This window comes from Pseudopodoces humilis, chromosome 1 (assembly GCF_049639895.1).
Source record: "Pseudopodoces humilis isolate 2021_Gansu_Grassland_sample_001 chromosome 1, ASM4963989v1, whole genome shotgun sequence".
Lineage (NCBI taxonomy): Eukaryota > Metazoa > Chordata > Aves > Passeriformes > Paridae > Pseudopodoces > Pseudopodoces humilis.
In genome coordinates, this window is record NC_142200.1 from 68561715 (window position 1) to 68585694 (window position 23980).

The 23980-nt window shown below is 40.2% G+C and overlaps 1 protein-coding gene across 8 annotated transcripts in view; it reads left to right on the plus strand.

Moving 5' to 3' along the window:
* Positions 1 to 11878, plus strand: part of COBL (cordon-bleu WH2 repeat protein) — a 156556-nt gene extending 144678 nt beyond the window's left edge. For all 8 annotated transcript variants that reach the window (XM_088054906.1, XM_088054905.1, XM_088054948.1 and 5 more), the window contains 4 exons: positions 22 to 2027; positions 2644 to 2763; positions 5068 to 5322; positions 10563 to 11878. In XM_088054906.1, coding sequence (XP_087911032.1) covers positions 22 to 2027; positions 2644 to 2763; positions 5068 to 5322; positions 10563 to 10580 — 2399 coding nt within the window. In that variant the 3' untranslated portion in view covers positions 10581 to 11878. The remainder of the gene's footprint in view (positions 1 to 21; positions 2028 to 2643; positions 2764 to 5067; positions 5323 to 10562) is intronic.
* The last annotated feature ends 12102 nt before the right edge of the window (positions 11879 to 23980 follow it).

Consider the following 23980-nt stretch of genomic DNA (forward strand, 5'->3'; position numbering starts at 1 on the left):
CATTCTATGTGTATTTTGCAGCAGTGGATGGTGTCAGTAACTCTGACTCTGACTACACTAGCGAAGCCTTGAACCCACATGTAAGAAAATTTGAGGCCGCCCAAGATGTTTCCATTTCTGTTCCAGTAACAATCATAGATGATGCTCCAGAAGTTAGCACCTCTAACTCAGATGAAAATCAAGAGATGGAGATAAAGGTTTCACACAATATCTCAGCTGACTCTGTTAATGCAAGAAACTTTACAAATAGAAACAACAATGCAGGTTCCTTTGATAAGGGACACACAGATGGTGGAGCTGTATGCAAGGACCTAATATATCAGCAACCATCTGAAAATGAATTCATTCACTTGCCTGTGGAACAGAGGAGAGATATGTTTGAATCTCTCACATCCTCCTTTGAAAAAAGAAATGAAAAGAACTTAAGACTGGAACCCTCTCCTAAACATGGTGTGAAGTCTGAGGAATGTAAATCCAAGCTGAGTCCATCTCACTGCAAAGCCACGACTGAAATCAGTACAGCAAAAGAGAAGCTGAATCCAGTTAATGAATGTAGTAGCAGGGAGAGATCTCTGAAAAAAAGCAAATCAGAGTTGGAAATCAAATGGCCACCAGCAAAAAAAACTGAAGCAGAAGTCCCATCAACACCCACATGGTGTCATCGTGCCCAGAATTCAGGATCAACCTACGAACCTAAAATGGGTTTGACAACCTTTAAAGTTGTCCCTCCCAAACCCGAAGTAAGACATTTTGATAGAGGAGTTTCACTCTCCACTGGTGCCATTAAAATAGATGAACTAGGCAATCTCATAGGCCCAAACACCAGTGTTAGTAAGCATGTACAAGGTTCTTCTGATGAAAGTGAGGAAATTCATATTGGGAGAGTGAAGGCATTCTGGAGGTCAAGTTCTATGGAAAAGCAAAGTGACGACTCTGCTGAGCATTTTCCTAAAAAGTCAGCAGTCACCACAAACTCTAAGCCATTTACTATAAAACATGAGCACAAACCTGTCTGTCTTGCAGCTCCAAAACCTGCAGCACCACAAACTGTTAGTATCCAGGTAGCTGAAAGACAACCTGAGAATGAAAGAGCCAAACCAGCTCTTTCAGTTACACAGTCCCAGGTAACACCATTAGCAGCCCCAGCTGTTAGTAAGGACAAGCTGGAACTCCCATTCGTAAAGCCACACAGGAGAACATCAAGTCAGTATGTTGCTTCTGCCATTGCAAGACACATCAATGCAACTACCTTTAAATCTGACGCTATGGAATATAATGAGAAAGATGAAAACAAGCAAGGGGCAGGAGAGGTTAAGAATGAAGCAGAAGTTTCACCAAAAAGATGTATTATTGTGGCCAAATATAGCCCTGTGGAAACAGAATCAACAGAAACAAGAGAAACGCTTTCAAGTATTTTTGCTTGTAGTCAGAAAGCATGCCACAGATTTACACCTGGTGATAATTCTGGCATGGAAAACAAAGTAGTTAATATCAGGGCACCAAATCAAGCATATCCTGTGAGTTTTTATAAAAAGAATGCCAGCGTCCCACTTACTAAATCCTCTTCAAAGGATAACAACAATGCAGAAGATGATCATGATTTAAACAGCAAACAAAGTGTAGCAGAGAAAAAGACTGTGTTTGACCAGAAATATGAGACTTTGACCCATACTAATTCAGCCTCATCTCTCAAGTCTCCTGATCTCCAAGGAGTCCCATCCTCTTTCAGCTCATCTTTGCGAGTCACTAAATGGCATCCCGCTAATGGTGTACAAGTTAGTCCACTTAAAGCTTCACCTGAGCTAAATGGTGCAGCAGCAAATGCAGAGTCAGAACAGGAGGAGAAACCTGTTGATTCAGATGTTAATACTGTTGGTGAACTGGATGCTAATGTACAGACCAATATTTTCGGACCAAAGAAGAAATTCAAGCCTGTCATCCAAAAGCCAGTTCCGAAAGACACATCATTGCACAGTGCCCTAATGGAAGCCATTCAAACAGGAGGGGGAAAGGAGAAACTCAGAAAGGTAAAGTGAAACCTTTTTTAACCTGATCAGACTGTCGAGCCCTGTACTCACCCTGTCAGACACCAGAGATTTGGTAATCTGTACAGTTCGCGGTGAGCCAGAGAACACAAGGCATTTGAAAAATTTATAATGGCAAAATGCAGACCAAGCTGCTGCTTATTCTGCACATCCTGTATATTATGCAACATCATGGCTGCTGCACTAGCTAGAGGAGGCAGGGGGTGCATAGACACCAATAAAGGAGAGGTAATTGAGGTTAGTCTAAGAGCCAAACCCTCATTTCAGTGTATCATGTAAAAACAGGAACACACAGTGTGGAAAAAACTTGTAAATACCTGCAGTGAAAGAAAATTGTAATTTTTTTTTACTGGAGGATAATAGTATGCCATTGGCTTCTTGCTCAGGGGATATGGACTGCATCTCCAAGTACAGCATTACTATCTATACATATCCCTACTGTTCAGTGTGAGTAAGGTTTTACAAGCAGGCTCAAAAAAAAGATAAACTGATTAGTCTTCATAGTTTGCATTCCGGTACAAGTGCCAAAAAGTGTTTCCAAGCTATCTCTAAGTAAATATCTAATAACAATGTGAGGTTTGTTCTCTCCATATTCCAGGTTTCAAATAGTGCACTAAATAGCAGTCACAGGAAACCCTCATACACTGAACCAGAGAACGAGCGCTCAGCCCTACTAGCAGCAATTAGAGGCCACAGTGGCACCTCAAAGCTAAAAAAGGTAAGAAATCAAGATGGTAAGTGATCTTTGAAGTGCAGTCTTTTCCTTCTGAGTGTTTTGAATAAACCTAAATATCCCACAAATGAAACATTGTGCTGCAAAGAGAGAAGTTGAAGGGGTAGCCATATGACAGACGACCAGATCTGACTTAAGCAGAGAGCATACAAGGTTCAATCCTATTCTCTGCTATAAAACTTAAAAGTCTTTCAAACTGTGTGCATTTGGCTTAGAAAGAAGCAAGTAGAAATCCAAACCAATTACAGGGAGTCTTCATAGAAGACATCAAATATTCATCATTTTCACGTTTAAATGAGGTCTTTCTTTAGAATGGTTTTGGTTGGAGAGGACTTAAGCATTATCTAGGTCCAACCCCTCTGCTTTGAGGAGGGACATCTCCCATTAGACCAGGTTGCTTAAGACCCCATGCAACCAGCCCTTGAACACCTACAGGGATGGGGCATCCGCAGCTTCTCTGCACAGAGAAGCTGTACTTTAGGAGTTTACAGTTGGATTAATATATTTGCATTACCTACCATATATATTCAGTCCTGACTTCCTGAAAACACACTAGGGCTTCTTCATACATGCTGTTTATCTGCTAACATGGTGCAAGTTGTATTCAAGTAATTGATGTTGATGTTTCATCAACATTCACCGCAGCAGGATGATTCCTTCTCTCTGAAAGATTTATCTAATAATTAAAGCATCCCTTATTCCTAATAGCCAAAACCTGCATTGTTCTAGCCTTAGTTTTCACTCAGTTGACTAATCCAGTCAAAGATGTGTCCTTGGCAAGGAAGTTCCCATTTCCCTCGAGCAATGACTCAGTTCATTAGCACATATCCAGATAGCTGGCATGAGATAGAAAAGTTCTCTTGCCTGTGTTAGGGAATTACTTCACCCCTCATATATCCTACTGCCCTTGCTGCAGGTAGGGCGCAGCTTTCTGTAAGCAGGATGTGCTAAGCAGCAGCAATCTGCCCACATATTTAACTGCATTCTGCACTCATTAGAAATAAATAGCAATTTGTGTAAAAGAGGCTCTGTTAATGAAGTCATCACAGAGACTTTTTGGAATACTTTCCTCTTGCAGAGAAGCAGAGAAGTTTTTGCCATGGTTTTAAAGGAAGTTGCCTAGAAACCATATGCTTTTTCACACCATGTCACCTGTGCTAATTAAAGCAGTGTGTTTGAGTCTGTACAGGGCCCAATACAGATGTGCTAACCCTTTCATGTTGTCTCAAATGTTCACCTTTCATCTTTCATCTAACACAACATGATGCTCATACATCTATATATATATATATATATATCTTGTTACGTATATATATGTATAGGGAAGGAATATAATACAGGAGCTCTCTGTGGATTATTTTAGGGGAGATTAATCCTTTAATTTTTCACCACAGCAGCTCTATGCTGCAGTTTGTCTGAGAAATTAATTATAATGGATCTGCTTGGAAACCTCCTATTTGGCCCATAGTACTGAATTTCCTAATAATTGCTGGATCATTGTAATTATTAACAATTCATCATGATTATTACTTGTAATGGTGTTAATGACAAAAGTATCTCATGACACAGTTGATGGAAAAGCTGACCTAGTCTGAAAGATTGTCTTCTTCGCCTGCATGCATTTAAAATAGGATGAGTTTCCAAGCTGGTAATTTGTGCAGAAATTTTAGTTTCTGAAATTCCACAGAAACACACTTGGAAGAATAATCAATTGATTTTGTTCTCAGTGCTTTCACATGGCTCTCTCTGGTTTTTTTTGTTTGTTTGTTTGTTTTTTAAGTATGGCTGGAAACTTTAGGTTTAATGGCTTTTTTTTCAATGAAGCTATGTCTGAGAGCTCAGATCTGGAAGAGCTTTTCTGTCATCTGAGATTATTTCTATGCAGCCCAGACCATAAAAAGTAATCATATTCCTGGGTGGCTACTGCAGCCTTAATATATCTTCCTGATTCCAAAACCCTTGCGGTTGTTTCCAAATTAATACCAAGTCCAACTTTCTCTCTTACCTTACATGCCAATAAGAGTTCCAGGATGCTGAAGCTCACAATAAATAAAGATTGAGTTTCTGAGACAGACTCAATGCCAAGTCCTCGATGCTGGTAATCAGCCCAGCTGAGTGATGTGAGTGAATAGCAACAGATGTTCAATGCCACAAGGAAACAAAAGGACTATGGGTTTTACATCATCTAAGAAAAATGAAATCAGGGTACTGAAAGGGCATCAAATGTCAAATAATTACAGTTATCCATGCTTGATATTAACCACTTTCTTTCAACTGCATGATGAGCAGATTTCCTCATTGGCCTCCCAAGAGCTGCAGCGTTTTAGGGACACAGAACAGTCCTTGCAGAAGGCAGAAGACCTTCAGGAAGAGCAGCTGTGTATCCCACCTGCCCCTGCCCAGCCACCACCACCACCGCCTCCCATTCAGCTGTCAGCAGCAGCTCCTAAATCTTCTGCCACTGCTTCAGGTAATCCAACTGAGGCAAGGCAAGCCCTATTGGAGGCTATTCGCTCTGGTGCTGGAGCAGCAAAGTTAAGAAAGGTAAATATACTTTCATATTTTACTGGGGATGAAACAACCTATGCTTGCTGTGTTTTCAGAACCATTTTTTAGCTGTTCTGGGCACAAATTTCATTCTTCCATCAGAAGAAGGTACATGCACTATTACCTCTAACTGAATCAAAGATTGGGAATGTATTGGAAGCCTTTGAACAGCTAATGAAACACACCCGTGCATATATACAACCATATGAACAGACAATGTGTTTTATTAAAAAGACCACCAAGAGTATGACTATAATTTCAAAAAGCATTTTCATGACCTTTTCATTCTATATTCTCTGAGATAATACTGGATGTCCTTTGGACAAGGTGAGCCTAAGGAAGATCAGATATGAGACCCTGAAACAAATTTATATATAAATATTCCCTCCTAATTTCAGTAGTGGGTCTTAGACCTTGATTCCCAACACTTAAACCTTGATCACATGTGCTGAGAGCTGTTGGTAAAACTGTGAGGTTAATTTAATGTCTGCCTAAACTTTATTAATTGAATGATGTGTGTTTCACTTTTGCGGTTATATGAATCTGTCAGCTCCCAGATGGCTAAGTGTGATTTTTGGAGTAACTTCACTTATCTCTTTGATCAAAGTTTGTTCTTCCCAATCTCAGGTTACTTTGTGCTTCTTGGTAAAGAGAAGCAGATCAGTTGTCCTGAGTGGAGGCATCCCAATATCCTGCAGTATCCATGAATAGACATTGATCCAAGGACTTAAGCGAATGTAGAAAAGCAGATGTAGTTTTCCTAACACGTGAGTTAGCTGATGCCACTCATAAATGTGTAAATTGACTTAAACCTTGCTCCCTTGTCCTCTTTTAAATAATTTTAAAATGCACTCAACTTTGAACCTTCAAAAGTTGTCCGAATATCTGGTTTCTGATAAACCAGAAGTATCACAGAATCATACAAATGGCACAAACAAATCAATGTTTCAGGGAAAACTACATCAGCATGTTTTTATTACATCAGGAATCTGGATGTGCAGTTAATTTTTCATGTGAAATATTATATCTATGTTATGCATACAATTATGAGGAGCAGCTGAGTTCACACTTGGTTTGTTCAGCTTGGAGAAAGCTGAGGAGCAACCTCATTGCAGTCAGTGCTTTCCTTGAGGAGGGAAGCTGAGGGGCAGGCACAGTCTCCTCTCTGTGGTGGTCAGCAGTAGATCCCAAGGGAATGGAATGCAAAGCAGCTGTGTCAGGAGAAGTTCATAGGACAGTAGGAAAAGGGTCTTCACTAAGAGGATGGTTAGTCAGTGAAACAGGCTCCCCAGGGAAGTGGTCACAGCACCAAGCTTGACAGAGTTCAAGGAGCAGCTGGACAATGCTCCTAGTCATATGGTTTAGTTTTAGGCAGTCCTGGGAGGAGCAGGGAGTTGGACTCAGTGATCTTTATGGGTCCCTTCCAATATGAGAAAATAGATATTCAAGGGTACTTCATGCAGTTGTTTTCTAGATATTTTCAAATTTCTTATTCTTCCAACTTCATTGCTCTTGCAATCTCTGAGGGGATCCATAGCTCTACTCAAGAAAACAAGTCTTTATCATATCTTTGGGGATTTATTTCAAAACACTTGGATAACCAGTGCAGGTCATGAAAGTACACCAGATAGAGTGGTATATTCTGCTAAATACTGTGCCTGTCTTGTCTCATTTCCAAGACAGAGTAATTTTTGCTTTTGACATTGAAACAACAGAAGAGTACATCTCATTATATAGGTCTCTTATGAAAATAAAAGAGAGCACTGTTTTGTCCAAGACAGAGTATGATTTTCTTATTATTGTGCTGTCCTTCCAGATACTGGATATGCAAGCTAGTCTTATGTATGCCAAAGTCATCATAAGACTTTGGTGTCTGAGATCTCATGCCCTTGACAACTGATTAAAGTAAAAAAAGTTGTCAGATTTCTGAAAAGGCTTTAGTAAAAATGTTGTCAGATTTCTGAAAAGGCTTTTTATCCAGTGTATTTAATATCTCTTCTAGTTTTATGTGTTATATTGAGAGCCAAATTCTGATCATTCCCTGCAGTTGGACAATTTGTGATAGCAAAAGTTGAATCCATAGAGGAAAAAGAATACATAATAGCTGAATATCAGGGTTTTCTTCCTTTACCCGTGTCTAAGGAAAACTGAGTTTTTTGTAGACAGTAGCTGAGAGGTTGCTTTGTGCCAGGGATGAAGCCTTTTTCTTTGTTTTGTCTCCTCTGTCAAAGTTCTATGATGTTGTGATTTGGAGATGTGAGCACAGCTCTGGTTTTGGCTTTGCTTTCTGGAAGATTTTGGTTGCAGCAGCTAGACAGCAGAGTAGGTAGTTCAGTACTGGCATCTGTTTCTCTTCCATTGTCTTCTCAAAGTCTTCTGGGGCAAAGGCTTCTGACAGCAAAGTCATTTATTTAGCTAATATTGTGGAGAAGTGGTAAATCTGTGCTGCATAATTATGTGTGACTTGTTGCTTATTTGTGTGGGGTTAGCTGCACTGGAAGTGGATCAAACATAGCTGTCAGAAGAAGCAAATGTAAAAAGCAACCAATTGCCTAGATAAGGAGCATCCCAACAAGCATTTGAGCTCAAGTAATATCTGTGAAAAGGCAGCTCCTCCACTCTTCCCCTGATTACACAGCTGTTTGCTAAAGTCATGAACATTAAGGTTAAAAGACTGCTGTGCAGGAAATGAGGAGAGAACTTGCTGCAGGCTGACCTTGCTTAGCTGAGAGTCAGGGTCTGCACAGCGCAGTCTCTAATTGGGTCAGCCAAAAGAAACCAGAGCAGAAATAGATGCTTGAAGGAAATGCCAAGTATAGGTAAGATGGTATATGCATAGCTCTCCTTACACTTCCTTAATCCATTTGTTGGAGTACTGTGCCTTTTTTGGTAATTAAATCACTCTTTGTTTTGAGAAATGGCTTCTGTTTTATTGCACACTGTTGCTGTCCAGAGACTCCTGAAGGAAAATTCTTGCAGGTGCCAAGCCCAGTTGATCCTGCTCAGTCAAATGGTTCATCCCCAGTGCAGGGCAGTTCAGAGGCCTGCCAGAAAGTGGTTACACTACAGGTCCTTCCCAAAAGAAAGGGAATTTCTCAACCTGGAAAGACCTGACAATGTGCAAGGAAGTAACCCTTTTCTTCAGTTTTTGAAATGGTCTGTCAAGGAACCTGACAGGTGTTCAACAGTACAAATAACAAAGTATAACAGAAAGTCAGGGAGGTGGCATCAAGTAAAGCCACCAGCCATGATGGGTCCCCAGTGCCTTTGGTGGTTACTTACGAGAAATTAACATCTTACTAGCGAGGAGTCTGTCCCAGCCATGGGGTCTGCTGCACATGCAAAGGAGAATCAGTTGATCTAGGAAGCTCATCTGAGACCAAATTTTGGCTGATTCTGGTGGACAAAACTCAGGTCAATGTTCTGATTTTAAAAGTGAACTAGTGTTTTCCTGAAAAAGTATCATATAGTTAAGATCTATATGTGCAGTTTTTAACTTCCTGTTTGCCATCTCATAAAATGCAAAATAACATAGCTAGATGTCTGAAATTCACTATATCAATGCCTGTGTATTTTTGTGTTTATGCAACTTGCCTTGGGATTTACCATGATTATTTGTGGAAACAAAACCATAGTTACATATGCAGATAACCCATTAGATGTCTAGCTGTAGGTATAGTTCCAGCACAAGTCCATGCAGGATTAAAAATCTTAACAAAGGGAAGCAATAAAAGTTGCTTTAGCTTATATGCCATTTTAGGTAGAATTGTACCCAGGGATTTGGTAGAAATATTGCAGGAGAATGTGTCTGCACACAGTGAGAAAAGCAAGTTATGGCTCTGAAGAACAGGCTCTTGGTAAGGTGATTGCTTTAGACCACTTTGTAATGGGGTGTGCAAGGGAGATTCTGCAGGTTCCAATATTTTCCAATAAAGATTGCAGTTGCACCAAAGCAGCCTTTTCTGTTTGTTCACTGAGATTTTAAAAATTAATTTGGCTCCATCACAGTTCCCACAAGCATTCATGGTGATGTTTGGAATCAGCATTAGGTCAGCTCTTGATACGTGCAGTGTAACATTCTGTTGGCAATCAAAGGAGCCAGGTAAGATAATTACTGCACCAATTGAAATGAGTCCTTGTGTTCTCTGGGATAATTTGGAGATGGTTGTCAACAAGTTGATCAAAATTATGGCATGTTGAGTGTCTTCTAGGAAGCGTGGCCTAGTTCCATACCTTTTCAGTCAAGCAGTGGACTATTTTTCTCACATAAGCAGAGAATTATAATTGTGAATGAACAAATACTGTTTCTTATCATGAGTGTCTGTGGGTGCAATGAAAGAAATTACAGACTCAAAGCTACAGTTGATGTAGGCTTTGGTGTGCTGGAAATGGGGCAGGAGGCCCAATGATAAGGTTGGCCAAGCTTGATATACAGGTAGTCAAATGAGCCTATAAAGTGATTCTAGTTCCCATGCACTGTGAGAGGCAGACTTTTGCATGCTGTTACTCGAATTGGAAGATAAAACATAATTCGAACTCTTCACCTTGCTAATAATTTATACCATGACCTATTTTTTTCCTTAAGGATAAGGGTCAAAATGGAAAATTTAGACTTGATCAAATGCATTATTCCTGTTAAGCTTTTGTGCTGACCTTAATGTGTATCTCTCTGATAGAATCAAAGCTCGGTAACTTTGAATTTGGAGGAGCACCTTGGCATATGTATTTAAAATTAAGCATATGCTTAGATGACCCAAGGACTGGGAAGGAAGATAAGCATTTGTTGTTTAAGTGTTTTCCTGAACCAAAGCCACTGGGAGTTTCCTTCAATCAGGAAGCAAAGTACCCATCAATTGATTTTTATGGCCAGTGACAGCTAACCAATATAGAACATACTTCAACTGACAGATGTTGCATACTTGCAGCTTGGGCTTCTGTTCATTCTACAAAATGAAGGAATTTCTCAGAAAAATGCATCACCTATCCTCCAGAAATAACACAATTGCAATCATGATATCTAAGGGTGCATGAGGTGTGAGTTTTTTAGGGAAGAATAGCACTATTCATTAGAAGAAGTGATAAAGCTAGGTAAAAAGCAGATAAGCTTAAGTAGTCTCAAGGAGCAGATGAAGAGACTAAGCTTGAAAACAGCCCCACAGGAGAATGTTTGGTTAACAATGTCAGCAGTTGGAGGTTTAAAAATATCTTGAATGATCATGTGCTTTTCTTTGTTACAGGTCCCTCTGCTTGTTTGAATCATGTAAAAAGAATAGGTAACTGGAAAATCTAACCCTGTATGCACCCATAATCATCGTTCAAAGTCTGAAGTGGCAAAAAACATCAAGAAGTTTAGTTTATTCTCTTGACTACAAGCCAAAATAAGTTGTAGTTAATTTTCTGTGTGTTCCTGCATAATGGTTCTAAGGGGAAAATTGTTGCTCGGCTGTAAAGCTTCTGTGCCAAGGAATTGTGTTTTGCCTCTGAATATTTAAGGTTGCCAATAAACTATTCTTGTTGGCAGGTTAATAAGACTATAAACACTGTGCAGTCCTGTGGTAATTGTGTTTATGGGCAAAACTAAAAACTTTGCTAGCTATCTGAAAAATAATACTCATTTCCAGCTGTTAAAAATATGTAACTATTTCAAAGTATTTACTTGCTTTTTTTTTGATTTCAAGAAGGGCTAAGGATTTTGATTTCAAGAAGGGTAAGCAATTAGGCTGAAAACAAGAGTAAAGATCTATAAAAAACAATCACAAGAAAAACGTTATGATACCTAAATTGTCATGTGCTGGGGTCATTGGTTTTTAAAATCAAATTAACTTTGTATCTCTGCTGGAGCTCTGAGAAAGCAGGAAATCAGTGAATGTGAGACAGTGTCTATTTAAAAGTTACTTATGGGATATGATGTATAGAATGCTAATGTGCAGAGATATGCTGAACCCTGGTAACAAACATGGCACTTGTTTGAATATTGAGCCACCTTAAAGGATCTCTATTTGCAACAAACTGTGAAGATTATGAATAAATTCAGAGCACAGAGGTCCAAGATGTAGAATTCATTCTGCACCGTAAAATGAAGTGGAGCTGGTTTGTATCTATCAGTAACCGTGACTTTTGTGGTCTATTGTTTAGGTCATGCATAAATTGGCCCTTGGTTTCTAATTTGTATGGCTGTTGTATGTTGTCTCACAAGTATTTATAGCAGCATCTTTTTCAAATGTTAACTACTTTGGTAGTTGTTCTTGTTGTACATATTTTGAAAATATTTCATTAAATTGATTAACTTAAAAAGGACAAATGAAAATGCTTTTTCATATTTCCTATATTGTAATGAAACTAAAAAAGAGGAAGTTTGTACATTTACATTTTTATAATCAGAGACTACAGTGGTATCAAATTTTTTCTTTAAGCTGGAATTTAAAATGTATAGGTATGGACTGTTGAAAGCACAAGCATATTTAGCCATCTGCATTTAATATGACTATATATTATATATTGTAAAATATTGATGTCTGTTAGTGCCACAAATAAAAACAAAATCAAAACCTGACTTGATTTTAAAGGCTCTTTTTTTGGTCAAATATTTTCCATTTGCTGAAAGGAATTGGAACTAGCAATGGACTTTAGTAAACCTGTATTCTGTGCTCAGTATCTCGAGTCAAATGTAAGATATCTCAAGCCAGGAAAGTGCTCACAACTAACAGTTTAGAAGTGCAGTAGACATCACCAGCTAGGATCAATATGTGAGTTATATACATTTCAGCAATGATAGAGTACTGGTAATGTTCCATTTCCTTATTAGGAAGCTTTTACATTCAGAACTAAGGTGGTCTGTTGCACCCTAGGATAAATAAGATCACCTCTCTTGATCGTGATTATCCTTCTTTTGTCTTTAAAATCCTCTAGGTGTGCTGGAGATCAGAAGCACTAACATTTAAAATGCTATGACAGGAAAAGATTCAGTCAGTCATAAGTTTGATTCTGTAGGTATGTGCTCCTTCCTTGGCTGGTTGCTGCAAGGCAAATTTCAGTGCACCTCTCCTTCTTCTTGTTCTTAGTGTTGCTTGAAGGCCCTGGGTGCACAGTCCTTCTTTCTAACACCCTTTTAGTCTTATAGTGCTAAGTTATATGAATACTTTATTTTCAGTGTAAGAGATTCAAAACTGGACTTTTTGACAATAACGTTCTCTGGGTTTCACAAGGCAAAGGTTCTGGTTCTGGGTGCTGGCACTGTATAGACCTGTTTCTAAGTTTTATTCATAGACAAACTTCTGAATAAAAGCTATAAAAACAGCTACAAGTTAAGATGTCACCTTCATTTTACAGCAAAACAAAATTACAAAACCCCTGATGGCTCAGTCACAACTCAAACTAAAAATGGAGGGGGAGTTCAGCTACCCACAGTAGCCTAGGCTGGATATTCATCCCCTGCTCATGTCAATGGGAGTTGCATCTGCTCTTAAACTGTCATCCAGGTGCTGTTAATCTCTTGGTAGCAGCTCTATTTAACCCCAGATGAATGCAGATTTTACTGTAAACCCATTTATAATGAAGTCTAGTTACGGGTACGACCCTTCCATACAGTAACTTTCTGTTCATGCTTTTAGTAGTAATAATGATTAGTTCATCCTGAATTAAAATAAAAAGCCTGAAATGTGTCTGGTAAAGACATGGCTTTCTCAGTACCAAGTATTTTCATCTATATGGCTGCTCTTACTGTCCCACACTGTTTGCTAATGCAGACACAGCCTGTGTCTAGAGATGTATATGTTGCCCAAGTTACGCTCTGACGTGTCCTGTCATGGCACAGTCTGCAGCTTCCTTTCTTTTTTGAAGGACTGCAAGAAGGACACTCCCCTGTTCCATAGTGTCTCTCCACCTAGATTGTCCCCACATGCTCTTGCCTCAGGTCAACCAGAGGAAAGACTCAGATATATGCCTGATCCATCCAGCCCTTTAAATTTTCTTTTTTAGTAAGCGATCTAAATTAAGTGAAAAAATGGTATCACCAAAGAAATTGAATGGAGAATTTGGATTTGATATGTTTATTTATTGTACAAGTATAATTCAATATTCAGAACTTAAACAAATCTAATCTCATGTCTCAAATAAAAATTTCTGTTTCTTTCCTCCCCTTTTTTTTACGTGTTTTTTATTGTTTGGGTTTTTTTTAAACTTGAGTTTAGAGTATTACTCAACCATTAAGTCAGCATTAGATCTCTCTGATTAGATATTTAATTTTAAACAATACTGGTTGTCTGCATGAGCTATTTGACTTAGAGGAGTTCATTGTAGATTTTTTTTTTTTTTTTGGTAAAGACAGCCTGTTAACATTAGTCATGCAACATATTGAACCAAAAGACTCCTTGACATGCACATTAATCTAAAGAGTTTCAAACATGGCAGGGTTCAACTTATCCAGCTCATACAAGTGACTTGCACTATTTATGCTACATTTGCCACAGCCAAAAATTGGTACTTCTTCAGCATGTAGGAGAAAGAAAGAGAACAAGAGATGCATTTATGAAACAATGGGAAATGACACTCTGAGATAGTTTTCCCTCTAACATCTTCAGAAAAGAAAGAAGCAGTTCTGTTGTTGAGTGCTGCTTAACATTAATGCAAGGTTTAATTTGAATCCAAGGATTTGCACAAATCTTGGTTTGGATCAGTTTGTCTGAATGAAGTGCTTATAAATCGGTTCTTTGTTGGTACAATATGAAAAATAGTTGTCTTCTGCAACCGTTAATTAGCAACTTTTACATATGTAAAGTATTTATTTGTGTGTATTGCTTCTCATCTCTAATCCCCCGTTGGATTACATATGCATTATGTGTACCAAGGTGCTTTGCCTGTGAGACTTCTGTTAAGATTTATTAGACTATTCCCATTGCTACTCCATTTGTTGCTGCTCAGTGCACACAACAAAATACTCCATGCCCCTACGATATAGCTTTAGCTGACATAATGGTGTATTTCCCCACTTGCAGAAAATGACCTTTGCAATGATAAAGTTCTTTTTTAAGCATAAAGTGAAACAAAATCCTGATTTTCAGTAGTGTTCACCCAGATTTTGTGCATCACTGTTTTGATCTGCTTTGCTTTTTGCTTTTTTTTGGTTTTGGGTTTTTTGGGGGGTTTTTTTGTTGCTGAGTATGGCATGGAGTTTGATTCATAGTGGATGGCTGGAGAAAGCTTCCCTGCAGTTGCATTGTCAGGGTTGTTCATCAAAATATGGTCAGATGGATGACCACTTCTAAGAGCAGAAATGTTGGGGGTTTTTTTTGTTATTGTTACCAAATATAATTATTTGTTAAATAAATATAATTTGCTTAAATACAAGCAGGTTACATGATGCTGCGCCAGATACCAAAGTCCCACTATCCTCTGTTTGTCTACCAACTTTTTGTTCTTGTTTAAACAGTTTCTGATTTATTGCAATATTGGAGACTTCAAAAAGAGAGAGAAAATAGAACTAGTTAACAGGAATATTGTGGTTTTCACACTTAAGGAGTTTAGGAACAAGCTCACTTCCATAGTCTGTTCCCTCCCATCACTCATTCCATATGTACAGGAGCACGCGCGCACAGTCTCCGTCATTTCAGAAGGTCAGGAATAGTTAAAAAAGCATCTTTACCACGGGATCCTTTTCTATATTTAACACTAGCTTTTTTTTTGTCCTGTAAAATAGGAACTTCCAGAAAGTCAGGGACTAAGTTTTGGTGCAGTCACAGCAGCTATACACCATCACTGCTGGAAGTAATGTCAAATCCAGCTCCATCTAATGCTATCTTCAGCCAATTTCTTTTCTTCTGGGTTTTATTTCTTCTTCCCTTTTTTTGTCTGTGAAGTGATGAAAACATGTACATGCCATGTCTCTTTTCTGAGGTCATTATTGTGCTTGAAGCCCTATAAGGTTTTCCCCTGAACAAAGCATAGTGGTGTTGCAGTTGAACACCAGACTGAAAGAGAACATTTATTCATACACAAACACCACTGTCCAGTTTGCAAGTCAGGAGCTGGAAAAGGAAACCTTATTGAAAGAACAAGACTGTGGAACATCATTGTCTTCTACATCAGGACCTGTGTTTACTGTAACCGCAACAAAGCAAACACAGTGCAAATAGGCATGGGCTTCCTTTGTCTTGTTCCATTCAACAGAGGGGTTTCTGTCAGAAGCAATGGCAACTGTCACTAGTAGTGCTTGGCACGGGTCAGTGGGTCACAACTTGAGGGTACTGATTTGGGTGGCACCACTGATGGGTTGTGTCACTGGTTTGGGCTTTCTTTGCCTTGTGATAAGCCAAAAGGTGGTTTGATTTAGCAAGTGATCTGGCAGTGAGACTGCAAACCAAATGCCTGTGCTGCAGCAATGAGCAAAGGCTCCACATGTGGACTGCATTTGAGGTGGAGAGTGATCCATGATCCAGTGTGTGTGCCAAACACAGCACCCAGATGCCAGTAGCCAATGCAATCTCATCTTCTTAAGCCAGAAGTAATGATAAGGGTGAAGGGAGAGGGAAATGGATGCATCTGCCTTCTGATAGAACCTAGGAATAAGCCACATGTAATTCAAAGAGCTGCAGCCCTCCCTGCCCCAGCAGCATCTAACAGTGCAAAGGACATGCAGGAGGTGCCTCAGTAAGCAGCGGGTCCACCAAATGTTCTGATAGATCTGAATTTTACCAACAAGATCCTGAAACTGCACATATCTCTGCTGATACAGCTACCTGGTGGGTTAACATGCTCAAGACCAGACTAAAATTCTCCCCAGTATAGACCCTTTCCTGATAAAATCCAGCCCTCAGTCCTTCAGTCAGCTCAGGAGGTGGGTGTACCTGGCATGTTCCCAACCAGCAGCACCACAGAGCAGTGGTTTGGCTGCCTGCACAGTGCATGCCTCCTCATTCATTAGCCTCACTGCTAATGCTCCAAACTTCCCGACTTATGGAAGGAACTGTCAGAGGCAATTTGCAGGCAGCCAGTGCTGCAGAACTGCAAAGAGTTATATTTTTATGTGTTGATGAATAATTTAGCAACAATTCTGTGTTATGTAAAATTACTGCTTTACTGCTACTGGGGCCAATGTTCGTACAGTGTTCTAAGCCCAGTTATACAAGTTAAAGCTTGCTAGTTTTATCCTATGCATCTGTCATTAGAGATAATTTTTCCAGGTTCAAACTGGGAAGCAGAGCAGGTCTTTCATTCCAGGGGAGGGAAGTTCCACATCCTCACTCTCCTTTATAGTCCTGATCATCCTATCTATTTTCAAATGGTCAGTCTTGCAATAGGTTGTGCAGTAGTGCTGGTTTTCTCCACAGAGGAGGATGCTATGAAATACATTTCCATATAAACACCATGGAAATCATCAATCCTCCAGACATTTGCTTAATATTACAGGGCAACCTAACACATATGTCCCCCTTCCCTTTGGATGAAGTGCACTTAATGTGGGCAGGGAACACAGAATATGGGCAGACACAGATATATCTGGTTTTGGTTTCAGGTTGGAAATTGTTCCTTTGAGATTCCACCTATTCTATACTCAGAGTAGGATTAAAATATTAGGGGAAAAAGGAGTATTATTGTCACCCAAAAGCATGCTTGTAAGGGTAAAGTGAGATTGAAAACCTACAGTAACTCAATATGGTCCACATCCAGAAATGGAGAAGCTCACAGACTTCCTTAGGACTCTGCATCTCAGCAACTGCTTCTGCCATATTCTACGCGTGTTGCCAAGAGATGCTTAGTTGCAAATGCAAATACGTTCAAGGCTGAAGGATCAAAGAGCAATTAAATTAAAAACTGCTGACAGGTCAATCTTAACAGTCATTTCCATGCTGAAATAAGTCAATAATTCTTAACATGCAATAAATCTTACCACATAAAGGTGGGCTTGCATAACAGGAAAATGTAGTAAAATATAGCAATATATTTTATGCAAATGCTTTTTAAAAGTAATGAGTAGCATGTTTTATTCATCTTGTCCAAGCATCAAAGCGGTCAAGAAGACATTGGACTTCTGGAATGGGTTAATCCTTTGCAGCAGCAGTGTGCTGAGCAGGCAGAATGCCTTCTATTTATATTACTATTTACTTATATTTGTAAATACAAACCTTAATTGAGTTCCTGACTCCTGCTGTGTTTGGTACTCAGCAAGCACCACATAAGTGACTGTCCCTGCCCCAAAGGGACAAACTAGAAAGGTCTGTTTGTTTCTGACTAGGAAAGTCAGAAGAGGAGGATGGGAGCAAAGCAGTTGTGTGACTTGCCTGAGGTAACTCAAGTTGTTAGTGGCAGAGGCAGAACAGGAGCCTGGGATTCCTGTGCCATTCTTTGGCCTTGTGTTCCAAGTCATACAGCTTCCCGGTCTATATACTAAATACAGTAAGTATGGATCATATATAACATATATAACAAACTCAACCTCTCTTGGTATCATTCTAACTTCAGAGAAGCAGAGAAAACAGGTGTTCCCCTGGCTTTTATACCAGATACCTTAATATGCCTTTGTGTTTTTATCTGTTCTTTCAAATGCATTAGGTATGAAATATTAGATAATGCTCCTAGGTACTTGTGTCTATAATGAGACACATCTCCAACAAACACATAATACAAGAGGGATTTGGAATCCACCTGCTAAATTGAAAACAGATTTTCTGTGTGGTAGAAGTTCCCTGATAGTTAAATAATGAATATGTCCATCACAGCCTCCTGCCCACCTGCAGCTGTACTGCCCACTATCCCCAAGGAAGATCCAAGAAGAGAAGGTTCCTGATTCTGCCGCCTCAGCAGTGCCTGAGTGCCTTAACCAGGATCTTTCTATTTGCCCCTCTGTAAACACAGGATGGCAGCCCAGGCAGACAACATTAGGTGGAGGGAACACAGATCATTTTAAATCAGTTACATGTTCTAAATCACTGGTCACAACCTGTGAAGAGTGGATCTTGTGTTACATACTGCACTTGGAAGACAATGAAGACTATTTCCAGCTAATAAAATTCACAACAAATGACCCGGCACAGGAGGAGTCCTCCTTCTCAAGGAAAAACCCTAAATAAGCACAGGCTCACAACTTACCCTTCTTTTCACAGTGGAAAGACTGAAGATTTTAATGCTTATTCTAAAACAAGTCAAAACTTTGTGAGTACAATAATTACACAGACAAAAATAAAGGAGTTGGGGACAACTTGTACATCCCTTCATCCCCCACTTTTTTTTGCCTTGATTCAGAAGAGCTCTTCTTAGGCTTATGTGATCTACGGCAAGATGCAGTACCTTATTTCCAGAGTGTTTTTCCTGGCACTAACTGACAGCATAGTTCCCAACCCAGGGCAATAATGTGCTGCATGTTCCCAAAACTGTAAACAAAATGTGAGGATTTCTTGTTTTCCTCAGAATGCAGGTCCCATGTAACATGTCTAGAGTTGCAATGCAAATGATATTTCAAAACTCATTTCAACCAGCTCCCTTTTCTTACCTTTTACCAAAATAAAGTTTTCCACTGTTTCTGAAAATGGAAAAGATGCATTTTTGCCTCATATGCTCAGGACAGTAAATTGTCACCAATAATCAAAGGTAGCATTAGAAAAAATGGGTTTAGTGTGCCAAGGGAGGTTTTTCCCAAGAGCAGGTAACATTATTCTCCACAGCAGCAAACCAGTCCAGCACTGAAATCTGCCAGTGAAATACCATATGGAAGATGTAAAGCTGGTTTTATAAAAAAAATACATCCCAGCTCTACCTGACCTGTGCCTAGGAGGAGATTTTATTTTTCAGTGTGTGAGGCAGAATTTTCAGAGATGAAGAATGATGAGTCAGACCCACAAAATCATGAGACCAGTATCCAGTATGATGAGGGTTGCATTTTTCTAAGGGAACAGGTTCTGCCATGTGGTTTGGTTTGCCTGATTTCTGAAACTCCTTTGTCTGTCTGTGGTGTGTGGGTAGAGCTGTCCACACCATCCTCTCCTACTCTGTCCCCCCAGCTGTGCTGCGGGGTCAGGCAGGGAAACCCAAAGTGTCCCCAAAGGCAATGAGCAGCTCCAGGAGAAGGGATGTTGAGTCAGCACAGTGCTCAGGCAGCCCTAGTGAGCACAGCTTCTCACTCAGCCCCTGTCCACACCAATATCTCTACACAGGGCATTAATTGCTTCTTAAAAAGGAAAATAATGAGAATAAGAAGGATGAAAGTGTAATATTGCCTGCAAGCACTGTAATTCATGCTATCAGACTACTGAATATTTGACCTACATTTGCCAGTGAGTAGTGAAAGGTAGTTCAAGACAGTGCTCAAAAAATATCCAGTCAGATTACTTATTATGACAGTTTTTATAGTACTGTGAGGGGAAAAAAAAGAGTCTGTCTTTAAAGTTTTTGTTCAGGCCTGTTCGACTCAGGTTTTGTACTGGTACCATTCAAGGTGTGATATATTTTACTGAAATAGAGAAAGCAATATAACCACTAGCTAGAGACACTTGTAGTGGCATAATAATGCTTTATACTTATACAGCTTATTCACCTGCTTGCATGGAAATAGAAGTTTAAGCACAAATAAGCGTCTTTATACTGGCATAACTGTTTCTACCCTGGGGAAATTAAACCATTTTTACTATACTAGTGTAGTTACAATTTTGTGTGTAGCCAAGTCTTTGCAGTAGTAAACTTCTGTGTAGAAAAGCCCTCATGGCAGCCAGTGCCTCACTGTGCCAAAAATCTGCAGAAAGCCTGTGAGGGGAAGGGAAGGTGCGGGAAGGGAAGGTGCGGGAAGGTGCGGGAAGGTGCGGGAAGGGAAGGTGCGGGAAGGTGCGGGAAGGGAAGGTGCGGGAAGGGGAAGGGAAGGGAAGGGAAGGGAAGGGAAGGGAAGGGAAGGGAAGGGAAGGGAAGGGAAGGGAAGGGAAGGGAAGGGAAGGGGAAGGGAAGGGAAGGGAAGGGAAGGGAAGGGAAGGGAAGGGAAGGGAAGGGAAGGGAAGGGAAGGGAAGGGAAGGGAAGGGAAGGGAAGGGAAGGGAAGGGAAGGGAAGGGAAGGGAAGGGAAGGGAAGGGAAGGGAAGGGAAGGGAAGGGAAGGGAAGGGAAGGGAAGGGAAGGGAAGGGAAGGGAAGGGAAGGGAAGGACTTTGTTTCTCTCAGCTTCTAGTTGTGCTCAGAAATGGAGTCAGCCTCTCCATTTAGGTGATAGGAAAAGTAATTTAAAGAATGGGATGGAAATGATTTTTAAATACCTGCTGACAGTATGATTACTTACGGCATTATAGATAGAGTTTGCAAGTTGGTGACCCAAGTCTTTTCCCACTAAGTACAAATTCACAGTGTTCCTCTCTTTGTCTGTAATAATTTAAAGGTTGTTTTGGCAGTGTGAAAAATGGATTAATTAATCTGCTATCCTGATGGCCATTATGGGAAAATCACAAAGTCAGGGAAGTGCCTTGATTTTTACAACTGAAATCTTTTGCAGACACGAGCCTATTATTCAGCTGCAGAGCTCTGTGGCCCTTGAAGCTGAGTTGCAAGGGTGAAGGTCACTGCTCTGCCAGTAATCACATTGCCATTACATGAAGTTTTAATCAGCAAATACTGGGCAGATACAGCTCTGGTACCATACTGTTAAATACAATGGAATTTGCCCCACAAATGACTGTAGGTCCTTGTTGTTAATTCAACTCTGCCTGTTTACCTTTCAGCTACAGATTAAACATATGAAATGTGCCATAATCCAGCTTTTCCCACATCAGAGGCTTGAAGAAACTACTTTCCAGTAGCATTGCATATAAAGAGGTAACGTTTCTTCATTTGCCTCACATATCAATATTCAAGGTAATCAGTCATTCATTCTGCATCATAAATAATACATGTACCCAACCAAACACAAAAGGCTGTACTTCTTTCTGTTTTCCCTCCACACGTTAATAAGATCCTCTGAATTTCAAGATGAAATGTGCAGTCTCATATTTAAATCATTAGGTCCCTGTGTGGTATTTTATCTCATTTTTGCAAGGTCAGGGTGCTCAATGTTGTCAAAGAAAGAAAGAAAGATAATGACTCTATCAGAGGAACAAAAAACTGATTCAGGATTCAGAGGAAATGGGGGACCCATAGAGGGCAAAGGTTTGCTGGGAATTTGCAAGGGACTTGTAAATCTGTGGTTTCAGACTACAGTGAGATGCACCTTCCCTGTAGTACAGTATCCTGCCATAATGAGCCCTCAGCTCCTCTGTCGGCCCTTTCCCAGGCTTGGATGGGTTTTGCTGAAAGGCTAGCAGTCCAACTTCCAAAATACTTACAGCAATTTTAGGAAAACTGGAACAGCCACCAAAACAAAGCAGAGTTTCACAATATCAGTATGTGTCCAGTAGCTAAGACTTCCTGGTTTCTATGCAGTTTCTGGCCATGATTTCCTGGATCCTGAGACCCAGTACGCCTGGGTTACATTTTTGCTTCCTTCACAGACTTCCTCTATGACCCTGGGCAAATCACTCTGTTCTTCCATGTCCCAGTTTCCAGGCCTGTGTTCATACAGGATATCCTCTCTGCTGGCCTCCCCTGTCCTGTCTGCTTCAAAGGAAACCTGCCAGAGGATGAAGAGGGGACTGAATTGTTGTGCATTTGTTAAGCACTGGGGAGGTCCAGATCTTAGGCAGCAGTTGTGGTCCCCCTAACATATGACTATCATAATAATGTGATTATTGACCCCATCTAGCTTCCCTGGCTGTTGAACTGCAGATATTTTTTTGGTGGGTGGCCACCTCAGAAAGGTGGTATGGGTAATGTTTGTGAGGTACTTCTTAGATTAAAGGTGCTAAATTGTCTTTACTGCCAGGTCCCAGCAAGTGCTCATATGAATGCACTGGGCACAGAAGTATCAAACTAAATGCTACAACTCTTATTAGTTTTAGCACAAGCAGAAGCAGGACCTCAATCACAATACAAGAAAGAATTAGACAAAAATTTGGCAAGCAAATGCACTATATTCCCATGGCATCTTTAAATAACTAAAAAAATAGTCACCTATAAATTCAGATAGACAGATGATTGAACTCCAAAGCTAGTTTATAAGAAAGATTTCCAAAGCTAGTTTATAAGAAAGATTTCCAAAGCCCACATGCTTCGTGTTATCTTTGACCACAATAACTTGGGCAGTACCAGGGCCCCTCTCAGCAATGACAATTTAGGCACAAAATAACTACAGAAGTGCATGTTTAAATGTAGAGTGTTGAATGAGTAGCACTTGCAGAAGTGTCATGCTTTCCCCCCTAGTTATACCCATGGTACATTTTGTCCAGCTAATTAAGTTTTCTGTGATGCTCAAAGCTGCTATGCCTCTTCTCTGCTGCCCCTTACAGTACCTTTCAGTAAGAAGTGAGGAGATCACAAAGGACCTTTACAGGGAATTAACTAAGCCGTGGGGGATGGTCTAGCAAGTGCAACCACATGACAGTTTAACACAAGTAATCTCATTCATCCTCCAGTTTGGGCTAATTGTGCTCTTCAGACAGGTTGCTTCTCCCACCTGGACAGGTGTCCCAGGCACCCACTGCAGCACTGAGCTCTATCATAACATATTTTGCTCCCACCATCTCCCAGGCCCAATTTCCAGCTGTGGTGCCGGGGGCAAGAGCAGACTTTGGGAGCTGGGATGGAGCTCATGGCATCACTGTTTGATGTCAGAGGTTTTCAGAATTCAGAGTCTCCTCACAGCCAGCATAGCCAGACCTGTGGTCAGTAGTAGTAGTCAACAAACCGCTGATCACAGCATGGTCGTAGACTTATTCATGAGAGGAGTAGATTGTTTCCCTTTTCAATTACCTTTTTACTGCTGAAAGAAAAAAAAAATCCTTTCATTTTTTTTTTTTTATTTTTTTTTTCAAGTCCAAGGGTTTAGGATAAACTAGCAGGCTTAAGAAAGAAAATTACCATACAGGAAAAAATGATGCTGCTGCAAGCCACACTTATCCTCTTCAGAGATCATCAGTTTTCCAGCTCTAGGGTTTGGAGCCTTAATAGCAGCTGAAGGGCAATTGCAGTCCTGTCCCTTATTTCAGCTTAGTCAACATGTATTCCTGGGAAATTTAGAGTTCTTCCTTTGGAAATGTTAGAGAAATGCTGTAAAACCTGTGAAAAAAGGGGCTAAACATTGACTTTCACTGACCTCATGTTCAACCACAGTGAGCTCTTAGGTATAGTCCTGCCTCTTTCTCCTCTGCAAGTTCAAAGCGCATCCCCATGTCAGGCAGCTGCTCTAGCGGGACCAAAAGGTTGTTTTCTCCCTTCTGCTGAGATATGAGCCTGCTTGCAGTCACCTAGCTGAAGTGTGTATTTGCACAGCAAAATTACTGGTAGCTATTGTGGTAGAAATGGGCTCTGTAGCCTGCACAGTCTTACCGGTAAGTACCTGCCTGCTTAACAAGCTGCTGTTGCGGGGCAATTTTTAGGATCATCTTGTATTACAATAGCCCTAGTTTAAAAGCTTTGATGTCTCTGCGATAGCAGCTTCTGTTTAAGACAAGTTTTTTTCTCTGTTATTACTCTAAAAGTGCATAAAGAAGTCCTTAAGTGTTTACTTAATTTATTTGACCTGTAAGGTAGTTTTCTGATAGCCTTGTTCATGTCTGCCAAGAGGACTAATAAAGTGGATTGTGAGATTTCTCTACCGTTT